The 20127-nt window shown below is 44.9% G+C and overlaps 1 protein-coding gene across 1 annotated transcript; it reads right to left on the minus strand.

Annotated features, from left to right (window-relative positions):
• Positions 1-5267: 5267 nt before the first annotated feature.
• Positions 5268-16158, minus strand: LOC129212943 (ovoinhibitor-like). Its single transcript, XM_054842179.1, has 16 exons — positions 16014-16158; positions 15201-15220; positions 14212-14348; positions 13966-14026; positions 13326-13459; positions 12811-12871; positions 11667-11803; positions 11172-11232; positions 10236-10372; positions 9739-9799; positions 8423-8556; positions 8285-8345; positions 6878-7014; positions 6431-6491; positions 5951-6066; positions 5268-5455 (listed from the first exon to the last, which is right to left on the minus strand). The coding sequence occupies exons 1-16, from the start codon at positions 16066-16068 to the stop codon at positions 5410-5412; spliced, it is 1419 nt and encodes a 472-aa protein (XP_054698154.1). The 5' UTR covers positions 16069-16158; the 3' UTR covers positions 5268-5409.
• Between the last annotated feature and the right edge of the window lie 3969 nt (positions 16159-20127).

Raw genomic sequence — 20127 nt, forward strand, 5'->3', positions numbered from 1 at the left:
CAATAGGCTGAGAATGAAAATCCACTGCTCTCCCTGGTGGGAAAGAAAGGGAGAATAAGGTGAGAGACAGGATGCACCATGGTGCTATAACTTGAACACTTGGCTGGAATAGGAGGAACTGGATAGAAAGAGTTTTTATAGCTGAGTTTCTATTAGCATCATAACCACCAAACACTTCTTCTTTCGTTATTAACATCAAAAGAAATGGCAACAATTTCATTTATTCTGCAGAGTTGAGCTTTAACGAGCCCACTGGCTGATTCTTTGCTGCTGGACATGGGTGAAGCACTGCTGGTGCTAACAGAAAGGAACATGCTGCTGAATTAAAAGATTTTACTATTTCACAGACATTGAGGTAGACAGCAGGACTTCTACCATCTCTAAACTATTGCACTAGCAAAATAATGCAGTTAATTTGCTTAATATATTAGTACATGCATGACGACTGCTATGTTGGCCATGATCATGTGGCCCCTACGTCCCGGGCTTGGGCACTGTGCCCCATTTGCAACCTGACAAAAATTCTTGTCTCAGGAGAGCTGAATGCACTGATACCTGCAAAGGTTTTGTGTGTCATCTTTTCTGCTCTTGAAACAGGTTATGCTGCACTTTCCTGATGCTGTCAGTGAAGGTTGTTTGTGAATGTTTGCATAGTAACGAAATATTTCTGCTACTTGTGTCATATTTTGCATCTTTTTGCCATCCTTCTCTTCATACATTTGAATGCAGCCTGTGGTGAATAGTAATATTAGAAAGCTAGCGTTAAATCACTGCCAAATAAAACGTCAACAGAAGGTATATGCATCACGTCCAATCGTACGCTGCCTGCTCAGCATCCGGCTGACATTAATTGGGATGCTGCCAGAGAGAGCAATGGGAGTTCAGGCTGCTTCTTGGTTTGCCTGCCTTCGTAGTCGCTGGGATGACTGCTGTTCCGAGTCCCTGGGTGTCCCATGGTCTCTGAAGAAGGAAAAGTCTGCCATTACAGACTCGGTATGACCGTATTCCCAAAGGGGGACGGATGCTGGGAATGCAAATAAAACTCCCAAATGATGCAAATGAAGGAGAGTTCATCTGAATTAACCACAGACAATTAAGTGGTTTTACTGTTTCTGACTATTATAATCTTATCAGTCAACAAACCTATGTCATCTGAATACGTGCATCATTTGAATTTCCACTCTGGCTATTTTCTTCAGCTATTTTCTTTTCTCTGCTAAATCTTCACAATTTCCCCCCCAAGCACAAACAGCAAGTGAAGAGGGAGAAAAGGAGAATAAATTGGAAAAGCACAGGGAGAGGCCAGGGGCTAGGGGACTGTCACTCGGAAAACACGTTCTTTCCCTCGGACTGACACATTATAGGCACAGATCCCACATTCATCGGTGCAAGTGAAACCATCTGTGCCACAGATCTGCTCCGGTGCTTGGCCAGGGGGCCCTGACAGGCCATCCTCAGCGATGCCCCTGGGGCACATGCTACAGCTAAGCTTTAAAGGGAACAGAGAAAAAGAGTTTAAAGCAATAAATTTCCAAACATTCCTCATTCTTCAGGGGGCTTGAATGAAATTAAGGTTTTACTTCTATGAATGAAAAATAGGCAGGAAGCGATACACTATATGAATGCTCTTTATTTGCGAATTCTCCGTATGTTTAAACTTATGGGGCTGCACCTCAGCTGGTGAGAATCTGGAAAACCCTCCTAGGCTGAGTGGATGTCTGCCAGCTGGAGACAGGCTCCCTTCCGCTGCTGCGTTCTGCTTTTTTCATATCTACTCGTTGATCAGCAGAGAGCACGCAACCGAGCCCAGAACATGGCAAAGAATCAAATAAAATTGTATTAAACATTAAATTACAACAAGAGAATGAACATTGCTTAGTGTGAACATATTGATGGATGAAACGGGTGGATACCAGGATTATATTTCTTTAAATATAGAGGTCTGGGGAAATTTTTTCAGTTCCCAAACTATTTTCTTTGCTAACAGCCAGTTAAATAGACCTATGTGACTGATACAATGAGTTCGTATAATTATTTCTGGATTTCTTTTTCTTGAGGAACATACAGTTATAAAAGCAGTAAAAAAAAAAATCATTTAAATATTCTCCTGAAAAGAGAACAGTTTTAAAAGTCAGTGAGATGAGCCTTGTCACTCTCAAGCACCCCTCAAGAGAGTGACAGAATATCTAGGCCCATCCACATGCCTCTCTAGGAAATGCAGCATATGAAAAAAGCTAAAACAAGGCAAATTATCAGCAGATGTAATTTTGAAAGGTATAGATTGTTTGGTAAAGTGTTTAAATGAAGTTTAGGTACAGATGCTATCAAGGAAAAGTTGTGGGGTTTTTTTTTTTTCAAGTCACAGATGAGTGACTGCTGATAAATGGTGAAAAAAATTCTTTTGGCTCAATATGAAAAGACTAAATATTGTTTTCTGAATTCCACTTATCAATCAAGAATTAAATGATTCACCTCATTCTTCCTCCTCTTTGTGTTGTAAGAAAAATGACTGTAGACTCAGAAAACATTGATAAGGCTATAAAGATAAGTTAGACAAACAAGGAAGGAGAGAGGACATTTATATTTTTAAAATATTGCCTCTGTGATACGTACCGGTGCATTTACAAGTCATGAATCCTGAGGCTGGCCCGTCATCGGTGTGAAATACATCAAAGTTCGTCAGCCCTTGGCATGGGTCGGGAGCTCAGCCCCTGCTCTCCAGAGCCGGAGGGCTGCAGCAGTGGCTGCAAGGCAGCGTGTGGAGCTGGACCAGCTGCTTTCCAGCAGTAAATTTTAGATGCCTGATGTTACAGTCATAGCAGGCAATGGAAAGTCAGTTTTTTTCTTCACTGCATCCTTGACTGAGGGCATAAGGCTGCACCTGCAACTACTTCTTTTCATGGCAAGAGTGCAAAAATAAGAGTCCACTGAAGCAGGTCTAAATCCATGCTTGCATCTGATCACTTCAGTGCCTCTTTCCAACTTGAAAAGCAGGCTTTCCTAGCATGACAGTTGAATGGTTTTTGAGCGTAACCTGACCATTTTGAAGCTGCTCAGGCTTTTGTCCAAGATGAGTAAGGAAGTCAGCCTCGGGGCTCTGCGGCATTGTACACCTGAGAAGCAATGGAGCAGTGGGCTGAGCAGCACCAAAACATCCGTCACCCTCACACTAGAGACAGTTATTGAATATATTTGCAGTCTGGCAAGCACTGAGCTCATGAGATGATCTCTTGGTGTTCCCCAGCACAGTAATCTCCATCTCTTCAGCCATTCCTCTAGCTATGGCCAAGCTGGCACCCAGCTCAGTCAACCATACCTTAAAAACCACCTTTCAAGTCTCTTTGTGACACTTTAAACCTGGTATTGTTCTACGACTCTCCCAAGCCACAAAAATTCAATGCTTCCTCTTGAATGTGCTTGTCTGCCTGACCATTGCTTCCTCATCAACACAAAGCAGAAAGAAATCATGTAATTAACACACACTCAGTAAGTAATCCTGGCACAGCTGAAAAACAACTCTGAGGCACAGAAAACAGCTCTGCCCCTGAGAAGGCGGCTGCCCTACTTTTAGGGAGTTATATTGCTTCATAAAACACCCCCTGAGCCTGAGGGGGATGTTTAAACTCCAGTGTCAGGCTTTTCCCATTTTCTGGCCCAGTTTTAGTGATTTATTCCATTATCTACTTTTACATGAAACCTACTGGTGAATACTGCATGAAAACCTCCGTCTAATGACCACTTCGGCTTCTTCCCTGGATTGCTCTGTTTTAATCTTAACTTCGTGCCTCCTTGAGTTCATGTTTGGCTTTGGTGTCATAGTACAATGAGCTGCACAGAGCAGGCTTTGGCACAGCTGTTCCCAGCTAATGCCATTCGGTTGGATCTTGACAGCTTAACTGCATAGGCTTGCAAAAGCCAGCAGTCAGAGCTAAGTCCGAGTGAATGTCTGCCAAAGTCCACAAAAAAATATTATTCAGGTCTTATCCCTGAGGACAAACAAGTAACACTTAAACAAGACTAAAGCAGCATGTTCTGCAAAAACACCTTAACAGAAAATAGCAAAAAGGTTATATAAACCAAAGGAATGTTTACATTAGGACACAGACCCAAGAAAAGTACAATAAGCCATTGTTAGTTACAAATCGTCTTGAAAAGCGCACATGCCAGCCATGGACACTAATGGCATGGAGGTATTACGGCCTCATTCCCTGGTACAATACCCACAGTATCTCCAAATCAGGAAGGTTTGCCTTCAGCCTATTCTTCTAGCCCGACAATTCAAAGAGTGACTTTCCAAACTGATCCAAATAATTGTGTTATTCTCTGGTCAACTACAATGGGACATTGAATCAGGGGGGCACTAGTTGTAGTCCATAAGAAATACTTTAACCCTGAAATATTGGACTTGCAATAGCTTTGGTGACCTGGTGTGGAGCTAGTGGTAGTGGCTGCACCTCTGGTGCCAACAGATGAAGGGCAGCCCTAGGTCCCCCTTCCTCCCTGCCATCCATATGGACACCAAAGTGACAGCAATTGTATCATCAGGTCCTGAGCTCTTCAACCTCAAAAAAAGTAGGCAAAACATGACTATGAGGCAGAACTGCTTTCCTATGACTTGTTACATATTCGGTCAAAACCGGTCACAAATGAATCTCTGCATCCTTTTCCTTCCCAAACGACTTTAGGAGGCAGGCAGCTGCAGTTATGTACCAGGGCTATCTCCCTACCCCAGGGATGATTTCTGCCCACCAGTCCTGGAGATATTCTGTTGCATTAAGAAATCAAGATATTTCGTGAGTGCACACTTCTGCTGTCTGTGACCCTGAAGGGACTTCAACATTTCCCCCTCATAGATTATATCCTATAACAGCACTCAACACTGAGGACAAATTCAGTGGAGATAGGCTTGGATCACCTTTCCTGACAGCAGCTGCTGCCTCTTCCATGGACCATGCCCTGGACATGAATGTCTGCTTGCATTGACTGTAAAGATGGAGTCCGTGACCAGGTCATACAGAGATATTAATGGTTAGATGAGACTAATACTGACAAGGAGACTCTGAGGAGTAAGGAAGTGCCTAGGAACTCCAAGGGGAGGCCAGGCCCTCATCAGAGCAGGGATGGCACTGACACATGGCAGGAAAAGATGTACCCACATTGTTTGGTAGAGCAGAACCATCAACAGAAAAATACATATGCACCACTAGAAGTACTGTGTCAGGGAGGAGAAGGCAAAAGGGATGAGACGTGGCATTAAGACAGAGAAATGTTGCCAAGTGAATTTATTGAACAAGTGTTTCAGGAGCTAAGGAAACAAGACAAACTGAAGGAAAGTTGCTGGGGAAGATCAGCCCATGGGAAGTCACATGCAAGGGAGTTTGTCTTCCTAGGCTGGACTCCAGCGCAGACTTAACATTCAGTCATACTCATGAGGTTGAGAGTCCTATTGCTTTCCCTGGTGAGAAAAGGAGAGAGAAGGATTAGTCACACAGCATATCCAGTGCTGAAGCCCTGTTCCTCACTTCGCTGGCCCAAATGTTGACATAGTGTTGACTGGAGATAAAGAACAGTCTCAAAAGCCCAAATACTCCCTTTCATTATTATCTTTAAAGGAATGATGAAAGGTTTCACACATTTGATAGAATCCAGTTGGTTTGATGAAGTACTTTCCACAAGCCCTGATGAGCTTGTGAGACAGGTTACATGCTGGTGAAAATGAGTAAAATATCTTTGAAGTTAATAAACAGGATTAAACATACAGATCACAGAAATGGGCCCTTTGCATTTTCCCTTAAAATGCAAAAAAAGCCATCTCCTTGCACAAGTCATGGTGCACCAGAAGTGTCCAGTACATGCTCATAAGTCGTTAGTCAAAAACACATTATGAAAACAGCCCTGCATTCGTAGTAGGTACAGTAATTGAAAGGAAGAGTTTTACTCTTGTACGTACAGGTAGGCATTGCAGAAAGCACATCTGTTGCTGTATGTTTTGCCATCAGAGCCACAGTGGGGCAAATATTCCATGGTGCAGATAGGAGAGACTTCTTGGAAGCCCTTGCAATGCTCCTGCACACAGAAGATAGACATGAGTGAATCTGCCCAAGAGAAAACCATGGCCCCCCAGCATAAGGAATAACAACTCACTGAGAAATGAAACTGTCTGCAACATCATAATAACCAACTCAAAGTTTCCTCCTGGTGGCAGATATGATCTTGTACTATTTCTGCTCACTGCCACGTCTTTTCCTGCACTGTACCAGAGCAATGGGATGGATGTTGGCTGTTTCACAACCAGTGTGAAATTCCCAAGGGATCTCCCTAGATCTGCACACCACTGCTCCCCCAATTTGTAACCCAGAGCAGAGGACAGTCCCCCATGAGCGTAACAGACACTGGACCTCACTCTTTGTTCCCATCCTTTCCCACTCACTTTTGTAATATCCTCCTCACAGCGTCCATTCTTTCTTTTGCCAAGGTTAGTCCGATGCTCCCTGGAGGAAGGAGAGACCGTCGTTAGCCACAACCTTCCCCATTACAACCGCAGCGCAAGAACAAACCTCCCTCCCATGTAGCGCACAGGAGATTTTCAGATAAGCTAGCTTAGCATCGCCTGCACAGCACTAACAAGAACATGCCCTTACGGACCAGGCACGTGTCTTTTGGAATAACAGTCTCCCCAGTTGATGCATCCCCCTTGATGGGGCTCTGCGGTCAAACGCCCATGTCAAACACCAACCAAGGCAAGCAGGATAATGGGGGTAGACAGATAGGACCCATCCAGCACAGGGTTTCAGAGAGAGCCCTTGCACAGTGCTTGGCACTCACAGATCTAACCACCACCATGTGAATCCCCCCAAGGAGAAGGACGAGTACTTACAGGTTGTGGGCACACAGTGTACACTCACTGGCATAAGTGACACCATCGGTACCGCAGATGGGATCATAGATCATCGTGCAGGCCATCAGCTGTCTGCCATCCTTCAGCGTGGAAGTTGGGTACTTGCTGCAGTCGAGCTGGGGAACAAAGACAGCAAAAGCTCTGGCACAGGCTCTGCTCTGTGCAAGGGTGCCCAGACACAAACCCCCCTGCTCACACCTTTGCCTTTTAGGATCTGCCATAGGACAAATTATGGTTACATATTAACTCATTCTTCATGGAAAACTAGCAATTTCCTTTCATAGCCTTATGCTGGAGAAGAGTGAATCAAGGCTTGAAGGCAGACATTACTCATTCAGCTTTGTATTTATCATGATGCCTCTATAGCTTGCTGAACCTACCGAGATATTACAAAACGCAGCTCAAAAATAATCTGCAAATCAAAGTGGCATGATTTATGCACTTCCTGCAAGAGGGACAACTGCAACCAAGGTGTTTTTCATGGCCCACAAGAATGGAGGGGAGATGTGCTGACAGGTCTTTTGTTGCGATGGGATGGCTCCAAGTGTTGAAATCTGCCAACAGGACCGACAGCAGTTGAAGCTGATTTACACCGGTTGCGGAACTGGCCTTGCGTTTTAGCACTCCCAGTTTCTCCAGTGTGAGCTCTTCCTCCCTGATTTATGTATCTCACCCGGACTGAGCACAGAGTGTACTCGGGGAAACAAAGGAATGGTATTTCATGGTTTGTTTGTATAGAAATGAAATATCTGACTCGGGATGTTGACTCTTTCAAACACATGCTAATGAGATGACTTTTTCTTCTATCCCCCAGTGAGCATAAATAGTTTAGAGCTGGCCAAATATAGTTAATCTGGTATTTTTACAAGATTCATTGTTAGTATACATTAGATTACATTGCATTTACAGAAAAAAAACAGAGAGGGGTTTGAATCCCCTGGTACATGAGGTATCAGCATTCAAAATAGGTAATTTTCTAATCTTTGCAGAACATCCTTTTGCACAATGCAAGCAGCCAGAATGCACTGGCTACCTTGGGTCCTCTGCGCCCCCTACCCATATTGCCAAAACAGACTGCTAAGTTCCTGTGGCAGCTACGATAGACTGCTGTGGGAAAGGGATTTCTTCTTGCAAAGCCTTAAATCAGTTATGCTTCCTGTGTCATAACTGATTCCTCACCTGTCCTCTCCTCTTTCTTCTCCTGACTGCGTGCAGGAAGCACACAATGTTCCTGCTGCTGGGAGGGTGATATTCACCCGCAGAAGGAAGGACAGCATAAGCTGTCACCCCCAGGTGGAGGCTACACCACCAAAACCAACCAGTGTTTATTCAAGTTAAAACAGGTTGAGCTGGTGCTGATTGCATTTTTCTTTAGAATTCACTTACTTGGGGAACTTCCTCTATGCACCTCCCATCGTGCTTCTTGGCAACACTGGTTCCAAATTCGCTGGAAGAGAAAGCAGAGTTAAAAACACTCGACAAGTAACTCCGTTGTGCTCTGAGGGGCTGACCTCCAGGGCTTACATGTTGTGGGCACACAGCGCGCAGTCATTGCTGTAGGTGACGCCGTCTGTCCCACAGATCTCCCGCAGAATGAAGGGGCAGGCTGCGATGGCTTCGCCAGTTTTGGTATTGCTCAGGTATGTGCTGCAGTCAACCTGGGGAGATAAAATAACAATGCTGGGTCAGCTGCTGGGAGACGGAAGAGTGCCTCTTCTGCAGCCTGCCCACTCTGATCCGCCAGATTTTAAAGGCTTCTGCCAGAGGAAAATCAGAGGGGTTTTAAGTTTAGTCTTCATCAGAAATGAATTAAGTAATTGTAGTTGGGTTTGGTATTGTCTGCTAACAGAGGGAAGAAAGGAACAGCTGGCTAAAAAGCTGATTTTCCTAGACTAGTACATATGCAAGTTTTACAGCAAGCATTTAACCCGAGGAATCTGATTTAAAATGTTTGCCATGAAGTCCAGCTTGACATAGTTAACTAAACCTGAGATTTTGTTTCAGCTTTTTCAAAACAGCAGCAAGAACTGTTTCACCATTTTCTGTTGCAAAAATATTTACATTATATAAAATCTAACAGTTTAAATATTCGAGGATAAACAAACACACACCTATTGGAAGTCAGTCTATACTAGCTAAGCACACTGACACTTCACTGTCATTTTGCATAGTTTCCTCAATGCGATGTCTCTTATTACCCATATTTCCCACACGGTCCAAGAAGAAATTAAAGCAAAGACAGCATTTTAACAGTGTATCTTTACTATAGAAAATACATTGCAGTCCCTCAGGATGCATGAAGTTATTTTCGGTGCTTTAGAGCTGCTCTGCATAAGCAGAATAAATGTGCTGTGATATTATCAGCACATATTTTTACTGTGCATGATAATAAAGCTATTTTTGTATGCATATCTGGGAGCAGATTTTTCCTGGCTGACCAGAGCACAAGGATTTTTTTAATCTGCCTGTCCAGAGCAATGGAAATCCTAGCACTGAGTGAATACACAGACATCTAACACAGCCTTCTGTCTTCCTCTCCTACTGTACTAAAATGGGCTGCACGGTTCTCGGGCTGCCTCTGATGATTTCTGTTCAGAGATCTGCAGTACTGGGACATTTTGTTCCCAAAGTCCTGGCCTGTTCCCGTTCTCTCTTGCCCTCACGTACAGCACGTTGGCAGCAGCCGTTGTGAGCAACTGTGGAGAACCACAGCACCAGCACGTGCATCACCCCTCCATGCACCCGGGAGTACGGCTGGTGCGCTGAGCCTGGCCAGGGTCTTCCCGGGGGCTGGAGAGAGAGTAGGAGATGGCGCTTGGTTTACGGATAGTTACACTTACAGGATTGCTTTGCTCCTTGCATCTTCCCTCATGGCTTTTCTTCACATGCGTCCCAAGTTCGCTATAAGGGAGAGGCTGGCGTTAGTGTGCTCACCAGCTGAGCCCAGCGACACCCAGGTCCCACAGAAAGCAAACCAAACTCATAGCCAATATATATGATAAAGGAGGCATCTGATTGCCTAATGAACCAGCTTCTCCCGGTCATTAGCAAGCGTAATCCTAAGCAGTAACAGACCTATCAGCAGTCCCAGCCACCCTTTGCTCTGCCCAAATACCACCACCCTCATAGCGTGCTCAGATTGAGAGTTGGCTCTCCCACAGCTCCCCCGAGGAGCCAAAACAGAGCATCAGGAAACAAAAACAAGGTGACAGGGGCTTCAGGAGTTTGAAAGAGAAACAGAAAGGGACATGTAGATATGCTGGTATCAAAAGAAAAGCCATCTGGAGCACTAATCATGTCTGGTCACTCCAAAGAGAGTCCTACGTACACTACTTACAGGTTATGGGCACAGATGCCACATTCGTTGTCATAAGTAAATCCGTCTGTGCCACAAACTGGGAGCAGGATCCTTGGGCAGCGTATCTGGGCTTTACCACCCTTAATCATTCTTGATGGGTATTGACTGCAATCAATCTACAAAAAGCAGGAGTGTCAAATGTGGGGAAGTCCTTGTTCTCTGAGAAAAACCCCAACTTAACCTTCTGTCATGTCTTTTATGCTGGGATGCTGAGATAACACTAGTGTTATGTTCCAGTTCTCTCAAAACCAGACTGAGTCAGTTCTGCATGAATCCTTTCATGCACAGAGGGAACTGCACAGCACTGCATAGTTTGCAAGATGCCAAATCACTAGGGTAAGTAGCTTGGTCAATTCCAAACACAAGATATGCCAGAAAAGCCAAAAAAGAGAAGAACACAGTCCAGTTTTCATTCTGCAGTACAGACATAAACAAAACACCAATATAGTGTAGGAATTTGGACATTGCTGACAATGCATTTGAAGAGCATCCTCAAAGGAAGACCTAAGCCCAACCTGACCGACTTCCACATTTATGTGCTGGCATGTCCTAGACACCATCTCTGGGACTTCTTGGCTGATACACTCAGATCAAAACTTCAGGTGTGATCCATATACCAGAACATACCCCGACTCCAAAGGTTGGTGTTGGTATGAATTTGTAATGTAAATCCTGTGCCTAGCACCCATGCAACCCATCTGCCAGGGCTGTGCAGGCAAGGAGGGCCCAGAGGACAGCTGCCTCAGGACAGATGGGATTTGTAGTCATCCTCAACACAAGGGGCTGACAAGACTTAATAGACACGTGGAGAAAGCCAGGCCTCAGGCCAGCTCACTTTCAGAGTAGACATAGGCTCAGGGAACCCTTCAGTTGATACAACTAAGAGGAGAAACGTGCCTTATATTGAATACTTACTTCGGAAGTCTCCTGTCTGCATTTTCCATTATGCTTTTTGCTAACATGGGTCCTGTGTTCTCTGGAAAAGGGAAGCAATAAAGTTGAGGAACTAAATGCTTGACCTCTTGGTCGCAGTCACATGCAAAATGAAGCAAACCATGGCTTCAGACTCCATAAGAGTGTATCAGAATAGCTGCGTTACTTTACTCCTTATCAGGCTCATCACATTTTCTCATAATATGCAATTTACAGCAACATTCTGAATTATTCCTTCCTCTGCTCAGTCACTGCCCAGCCCACAGACTAATCCAAGGAGTTGCTATCTGACTCTTCAAAGTTTCCCTTCATGAGCACAAAGAAGGTATCCAGAGGAAACTCAAAGTAAATCCAAAACCAATCCAGTTTCTAAGAGACTTGAAGAAATAGGCATAAGCAGAAATGCAGAAGGATGGTTCTCAGGACTGCAAAGCATTGCTGGCTACTTCGAAGGAGTGCTTTACGTATGGCACTTACCCATTGTGGGCACAGATCCCACATTCATTATCATATGTAACGCCATCTGTGCCACAAACTGGACTCAGGATCCTTGGGCAGGATACTAATACATTGCCATCTTTAGTGGTTGCTGTTGGGTACTTACTGCAGTCAATCTGTCAAAATAAGGAGAATTACCTCTGGTGGAGCCCTTGCTATGCAAGAAAATTGGATGCAAAACCTTTTCATTCTGTATCCCAGCCTGCATTTTTTCTGCAACAGGACAAAGCCCTGATACACTGAAGCTAAATGTTCAATCAGAAATGAGATTTCTGAATATTGTCCTAGTTCTCTAGGAGTCAAGAAAAAGGACTGTCTTGGAGAAGGGATCCTTCGGGCAGAACACGTACAAAATTTTGGGCCCATTCTCATTAAAAAACCCTCAAAACCAGTGTTGAATTTAGTGAGAACCATTTTTCAACAGCTGGAAATCTGACTAATGCTATTTTGGTTTGTGTTGGTTTTCTCCCCTCTTCTCCAGCTCTTATTACTTCAGATTCCCTGTAGTTAAGTGCAGGGTTTGAAACTATCTACCAGTTGGAGAGTGGACTTTCTACATCCCAGAATTTTGGTGCTGAAATATAGAAGCTTCTCTTCCTGAGGCACCAGACTGTTGGCCTCATGCAAATATACAATAAACTATACTCTATAAATATGTATGCTTAGTGCTCGTATGAGTCTCACTATGTCTGTGAAAGCAACGAGCATGGGAGTTTTGAATCCTTGTTGCAAAAGGTGGAAACGCTTGCGATCTCCAGAGAGAAAACTGCCAACCTGCACAGCATGTTGGCAAGTGAAACCTTGGGCCTCCCCTTCCCCCGGGCACAAAAGCCAGCTTAGTACATAGGGAAGGGAGTTCTGCAGCACTGACTCACTGCAGCTTCTCATTTCATATCCATCTCCTCTCTCCATTAGTTTGGTGTGGTATGCACGGGGTGACCTTCTCTTTGGAGCGGGGACGGTGCAAAATCCACCCTCACTGCGCAGGAAAGCAAAGCATGGACTGGGACCTTCATAAGCCTTGTCATATGGTCCTCTTGCAGTTTCCTAGGGAAATCTGTGGGGTTCTCAGAATTCTATTAACAGTCCTAAGAGATGGATTTTTGACTTCTGGTGCACTTACAGTGCCAATCTCCTGCTTGCATTCTCCATCATATATTTTGCTAATGTTGGCATGATGCTCTCTGAAAGAAAGAAATGCTTTGGTTAGAAAGCCTTGAGAATAACTTTTCCCATTACACTCTAGGCACTGGGACAATAAAGCAAGGTGCCACCCGTCTTGTGGGACACTGCTACTGCCTGACTTGTCTGAACGTGTCCCGCAGATGGTAGCAGCAAATGCACAGCGTTTCCATATTACATGGTAATTGTTGGGAGTAATTAGGAGTTACAAGTAACACTTTGATCTGTTCATGGCTGTGCTCTGGGTTGTCCTCTGGTTCTTTTGTGATTCCCCTCATGAGCACAGACAGACAATGGGGAAGAAAACTCAGGCTGGCTGGAGAATTACAAGCAGCCAGCTCCAAAGAGACCTACAGAGACACCTGCCTTAAGACGGACTAGTGTTTTACAGAAGTGCTTCTGAGAGCCTTAACTACCACTAATTATCCAGAAGGATGTTCTATGCACAAGACTTACGCATTATAGGCACAGATCCCACATTCGTTGTCGTAAGTGAAGCTATCTGAGCCACAGACTGGTTTCAGTATCCTTGGGCATGCTACCATGACATGATCATCTACCACAGTTCTTTGGTACCTACTGCAGTCGATCTGTAAAAATAGTAGGAATAGAGAAAAAAAAAAAGCCACATATTTTATATAAAGATATAACACTCCTACATAGTCTGCTTACGCTCCCTCAGTCTTTGGGGACAAATCCATCATCAAACTAATTCCACTATCAAAAGTGGAAGCCCGAGTCAGTTCTGTGGGAATTCTCTCCTGCTGAAAAAAAACCGGCATAGCAAGAAGGATTTTGTGAGGTCCTTCATAAGATCCTGCTGGAGCTATCCAGGTGGTGAGATCCAACCTTCAGCCAGCACAACATTTTCATTTTATCCCCAATTACAGAGGCTGGAAGTCTGAATTAGAAAAGCACAGAGACATGGTACCAGATAACCCATAAACCTATCAGCCCTCTCAGCTTTGGTTATCATCAGATTTTAATTCCCTTTGGGCTGTGCAGACCAGCTGTGCACGTTCTGTTTTCCTCTTGTGTGGTGTTTGAACTGTCCCCTTTTACAGCCAGATGAAGTCTTCCACGGACTTTGACTTACTATAATAGATTTTGGCATGCATTCTCCATCATGTGCCTTCTCCACACTGGCCCTGTGTTCCCTAGAAGAAAGCAGACCTGTTGTCAGGGATCGCGAGAGCAGCATCAGCCTTGAGGCTGGCGGTGTTGGCACCCAGCTGCTAACTCCCGTGCTCCTCTGCCCAGTCCATCTTTGGGGGATGAAGCTGCCACCCTTACCCTGAGGCCCTTGCCCTGCGGCTTCTGCTAGGTTTCCAGCCGTACTCACCTGTTGTGTAGGCAGATCCCGCACTCGTTGCTGTACGTGGTGCCATCGGTGCCACAGACTGGCTTCAAGTTCCTCGGGCAAGCTACCCAGACCGTCCCATCCTTGCCGATGCCGCTGGAATATTGGCTGCAATCAACCTGCAAAAGCAGCACAGAATCAGCCCCAACGTTGGCTCCCTCATGGAAAGAGCCCCCCATGCAGCCTCCCACCACCACAGCCGCAGCGCCTGCAGCTCCTGCCGGGAGGTGAATTAAAGGTATTATTTTGAATCTGTTCAGGCAGTCAGGAGGAGTGAATCTTCTCTACAGAAGTTTCTGATTATGCTTTCCTGCTGGGGTCCGGGGGAGGCATGGCACAGAGGAAGGATTGCTGTGGGTGAGACGGTGCCTAATGAAGGCAGCTGGTAATTGGGAGCCTGGCTGTACAGCAGAGCCCCTCAGCTCAAAATCTGATCGTTTCAAATCGTGCTGCAGTCTCTGGTGAGTTACAGGAGTCTCGTAACTGCGTGGGAAGAACCTGCAGACAAATCCATCGCACAGACCCTGCTGTTTTCCTCTCTGTGATATAGATAGGGAAAACCTATGCACGAAACGCAGTTCTGTGGGTCTTACTGTATAGAAAAAAATTATCAGGACCACAGTCTTTGATGCTTTCGAGCATATAATCTTAAGATTATATACCTTCTTCACAAGGAGGTAACCTACTGCATTTGGCTTGGAGTAACTAAATTATGTCTAAGAGTTAATATAATGGGATTGTACAATTACTTCTCACTTCATTTTATTTGATGAACTGAAAATATTGTAAAAAATGGTGGATCTTTTACTTCTTATGAAATTGGCAATATCATTCAATCATGCACGAGCAAATATTATTTGAACAGCCAAGCTTTCATTAGATTTAATCCACTTGCTCATCAGGTAATTACATAATGTTTCAACCTTACCAGAAACCTGGAATAGAACAGAATAAATAGATCCGTAGCTCACCTCAATTCCAAAGGCAATACCTGAAAGAAAAAAATGGAAACAGAAAAAAAAAAACAAACAAATTATTGACACACAGAGAAGATATGTGTAAATCTTTTCATGAAAGAGTTAAATTCAGTGATTGTTGCTGAGTAGTTTATTGGGTTTAGGAAAATATGGAGTTTTATATTATGCCAGTACATGGTCATAGGATGTATTAAAAGTTACTAAATAAAGCTTCATTACAGTTTTGAGGGGAGAGCACATATCTTAATCCATCCCTAAGATGTTACAGGGAAGCGATACAGGTACTTTCAATTCAGTACTCTTGGATTTTTATCCTCTTCTAAGAGACTTTATATTTGACTTTCAAAAGTTTGGACATGCGTGTTTAAGATGATGTCAACCACTGCCACTGTCCGTCTCCTAACACATCCTTCTGAGTTACCAGGAACAGCACGGTAAACTTACGGAGCAATCCTACAAGTCAGACTTTGCATTTGTATTGCTCATGTGGATAATAATGCCATTTCTCACAGTTTTACTTTGCCCTTACACACAGTACTCCCATGTGCAAGATCCTGCCCCGCACTAGGACTGCTCCTTCAGCAATTTGCTCCTACAAACCAAGATGATGAATACAGTCACCTGTACGAGGTTTGCTGAAACCTCAGTCTTGAAGTCTAATTTTTTTGTTACGCTCTCTCAGGAAGAATATTTCTTCATGGAATAAGGCTCTCCTCCATGTTACAAGACCCAAATACTGTTACTGAAATGAAAATTCATCTCTGATTCAGCTAGATTGGCCTCCGCAATATCCCAGGAAATACTCACCTAAGCAGCAGCAAAGGGCTAGAGCCGCCTTCACAAAAACCCCTGTTATCTTCATGGCAAACAGAGGTACTGCTCCAGTGCAGCCTGCTAGCTCTCTGTGTGGGAGAGGAAGATTGCAGGTACGAGTGGGAATATATAGCACACCACGATGTCAAGTGGTCCCACCTTATTAGGTAATGCTCCAAGTCTGTCATCAACATTCAAAGCCAAAAATATATTTACCCAGCTATAGATTTCTAGCTAATGATTGACACAAGCGTGTATGCCAAGAAGGGGCCTTTGCGTGGCTCGAGGGGAGCGGGAAGCGTGCCAGGACCCCTCTCCTCCCCATGGATCTGCCCCAGCCCCGGGCTGCCCCTCGCATGGCCGCGGCACGTTGCAGGCTCACATCTACCCCGCAAACTGGCTAAATGCAATTAGATCTTTCTCCTCCTCTGTAGTTTTCAACTAAGCTGCCAGCTGATAGCCAAAACCCTCGTTATTTAACCTCAGAGTATGATTTTGTACTCTTCACTGCTGTATTTCATCCCAGTTTGAGCCCAGGCAATTTCAGCCAGAAGGTCACCCTGTGCTCTGCGGGAGAAATCCTGCTCTTCTCCTGTTTTAAAAAACTCAGCAGTGCTCTGCTCCACCTGCCAACTTTTTCTGCACTACAGCAAGGAGCAAAAATATTAAATTTGGTCCTAAAAAAAAAAAAAAATCTGTATTTTTGGCTGTTCGCTGATAACTCCCATGGTACCCTCTGCTCATCTGCTACTACCTCCCCCATGGCCAGTTCCTGACCCACCTCACCAAGCCTGAGTGACACCATCCCACAGGGCAGCAGGCCAAAGGCTTTTGATGTCTGCATAGACTAGATGTACTATATTTCCTTTATCTAGGAAGTCAGCCAACTTTGCAAAGATTGATATTAGCCCACACATGGCTTCCTTCCTGAAAATTCACTGTGTACATTATCTCTTTGCACTTTATATCTTTAGTTTTCTTCAAATCTCTCCCGAAGGTTTGCCCACTACTAAGGTAACAGAACTTGGATTGGTGCTGAACACTTATTTTGTCCTTTATTTAAGGAGATTTTTGGCAATTCTTTGGATTGATCTCAGTCCCAGTCTTCTCAATTGGGATCCTAATTTCTCCACATTTCTCACCAACTTTTAATCTTTCAAATTCTGTACTTAGTAATCAAAATCCTTACTTGTAGATCTATTTTCGACATAATTTAAACAGAGCGAGCTCATGTTGAATCATCCCAGTTTTATTTTCCAAGAGAAGGACATCTCCAACATCTTTCTCACTTGAAAGGCAAATCCACAATAACACAATTTTGGGGATTACCTAATGGAAAATTCTATTTGCTTTCATATCCAGGAGCTCTGCTAATATTAGCTGTTTGCAGTGTGCATCTGCAAAGATAAAGTCTCGCCAAATGCCAGCATTTCCAGCTATGTTAATCTCTAGTGACATTAGAGAGATCTCTATTCATATATCCTGTTTTCATTCCTTGCCCCTGATATTCAGCCCCGACGTCTCCTGCCCTGTCCCTTATCTCCGTTCCACCAAGTGTCAAGGACTTGTCAAGGACCTTTGGGCCAATGTAGGTCTGAGCTACAGGGACCTCTGTTCATCCTGATATCCTTCTCTCAGGGCTTATTCCAGCCAAGACTATCATCAGTTAATGCTTCCTGGCAGAGGAAAATGTATCTTGACAACTTAATTGCCGGACTCTGTAAAAGCTGCCATGGTCAAGCAAATTCCTGCCAATGTCCACAGAGATGACACCTGAACCTTATCAGAAAGGAGATATTATTTGCAAACCAAATCTGCAGTTAAAATAGATTGACTCAGCATGTTCTGTCAAGATCAAAGCAATTCTCTTTCAACTAAGTTATTAAATTTGGGGAATAGTTTGCAATAGAAGACAGATTAAAGGGACAGAACAGCAAACACCTGTCAAGGATCTTGAGAAGGAACTGGGATCTAGAAAATATCACCGCAGCAATAGCACATGCGCTGTCCCCTACCTCGGCTGAGGCATGTGGTGCTCAGCTTCAGGCTTCTGCCTTGTGCAAAAGGAAGGTCTATATTGCGACCCTACGAGTGAGCTGCCCGCTTCACAGAGGAGGATTCATCAGAGCTTTTTCCACCAGCCATTCATCTGGCAGGACAGATCCTTTCAGGACCTACTGCACCTTCTGGTGCAGCACATCCCACCCCAGCTGGGCAGGGACCTGCAGGACAGGGAGACCTGTGGTTGTCTCCGTGTGTTTACATCCTTGTGTTTGTGCAACCCCCACTTGCAGTCACGCCGTGTTGACACCTACCTGTTTATTTTCCCTTCACTGGGCATGTCGGGAGAGGGTGGCTCTGCAGAGCCTGCCTGGCCGAGCAGCCCTGGACAAGGGTGCTCCACTCCTGCTGCTGCCTCTCCAGGTTACCTCTAGTCACAGCTGTGAATCACATCACCATTTCTGCAGAATTTCACTGACACGGGCCAAGAAAGGAAGCGACCCCTTTGAGGCCAGAAGGCAATAAAGCCAAAGCACCTGTTTTTCAGATATATAAGTAGAAATTGTCTATGATTCCCATCTACAAACCAAGTGTGCGGCTGTTACTACACCTAACGCTAAACTTTCTTTTAGGATCTTCACTGTCAAGGCGAATCATGAATTCTCGTCTGGGTTCATAATTTGCAAGTAGCACTTACATTTTACTATTTTCAGTGAAAACTCGAGTGGAGTTGCTCATACCTTTGTGCAGGGGAAAGCATTGAAAGTTCTTGTGTTGCAGTCCTGTGGGAGGGCTGGGCAGCAGGAGGGCTCCTGCAGCAAGGAGATCCCAAGGAAGTGGCCTGGACAAGGGCTCCCCGTAGCAGGGAGGACCCACAGGAGAGGACAGCTGTGCTACCAGATGCCAAACAGTAGCCCTAAAGAGAGAAGCCCATATGCCAGTCCCCAGGATAAAGACAGATGGGCCATGGAGCAGAAGTTGTGATAATCAAGGCAAACAATTCTGAAATCCCCAGGTACCCATACGCAGCCGTTGCTTGGTGGGATTGAGTATCACAGGGGTGTAGGAAGAGCCAGAAAAGAGTGCTCTGAAGCAGACCCAGAGGAGATTCACTGCAAAAACACCATCAGGCTTTCCACATCACAACTCGTTCAGTTCTTGAAGAAGCAAATGTCCCTAAACTGCAGGATTTCTGTCACTGTCTACTGTGGCAGACTGGAGAGGTCCCCTGGCCGGAGCACACCATGCTGCCGTGCATGGGCTCTCCCTCCATGGTAGCTGAGAGAGCAGCTGGGAGGTGGTGGGCAGAGCTACCAGGCTCCAAAAGAACAGACTGTGGAGGATTGAGAAACCCCACCGTGAGTTCAAGGTCTGCTGAGTCGTCTGCCAGAATCAACAGTCCTCGCTATATACCAAGAGCAGCATTTGCACGCCCTGAAGAATTGCATAAGTACCTGACACCTTTTATGAAGAAAAAGCAAGAGACTCAAGTCCCCTGCAGAGAGGAGTTTAGCTCAAAACCTGACCACGTGGAGAGGCCTGGAGACCAAAGCTGCCGATTCATAACATCAGTTCTGCAAAACCTCAGAAACTGCTGTGAACCACACAGGGTCTTGTGGATCTTGGCAAGAGGCACCCTTAATAAAGCATAATTTACAGCAAACTGGAGACTCCCCAGAGTGCTGGTACCTTTCCAGGTTCATAGAGGACTTTTTTGGCCTTATTACTGTGTTAGAGGGCAACGCAAAGGGTAACCAAGAGCAAACATAAAAGAAAGGGTAATAAATTCTCAATACCTCTTGAGCCTTTGCCTCCTCCTCCCCAGGAACCTCATAGAAACAACACATGGCATCGCGCACGCGGAGTCCCGCCGGAGCTCCGCCACACGCAGCACTGCTCAGGACAGACATCATCACCGAGCCCTTGGAGCGATCTGCAAAATGGGGTTGAAAACAGGAAAGGACTGACCTGGCAAGCTGCTGAGAGCAGAAAGGAGTTAGCGTTGCTACCTCTGGTACGACTGTTAACAACAGCACAGGCGACTTTAGCAAGTCACTGTCCTGCGACTTCTCAGCAGATGGGTTTGGAATCTGATTAACAATCCCTT

The sequence above is a fragment of the Grus americana genome, chromosome 14, assembly GCF_028858705.1.
Source record: "Grus americana isolate bGruAme1 chromosome 14, bGruAme1.mat, whole genome shotgun sequence".
Classification (NCBI taxonomy): Eukaryota; Metazoa; Chordata; class Aves; order Gruiformes; family Gruidae; genus Grus; species Grus americana.

Excerpts from the sequence above, each read along its gene's own strand:
- LOC129212943 (XM_054842179.1), bottom strand. The coding sequence starts at position 16,068 with ATGAAGATAACAGGGGTTTTTGTGAAGGCGGCTCTAGCCCTTTGCTGC. Across the intron at positions 13,460-13,965 it reads GCATGCCAAAATCTATTATA|ATCGACTGCAGTAGGTACCA; the intron begins GTAAGTCAAAGT and ends CTATTTTTACAG. Across the intron at positions 5,456-5,950 it reads GCTTTCTGCAATGCCTACCT|GGAAAGCAATAGGACTCTCA; the intron begins GTACGTACAAGA and ends TTTTCTCACCAG.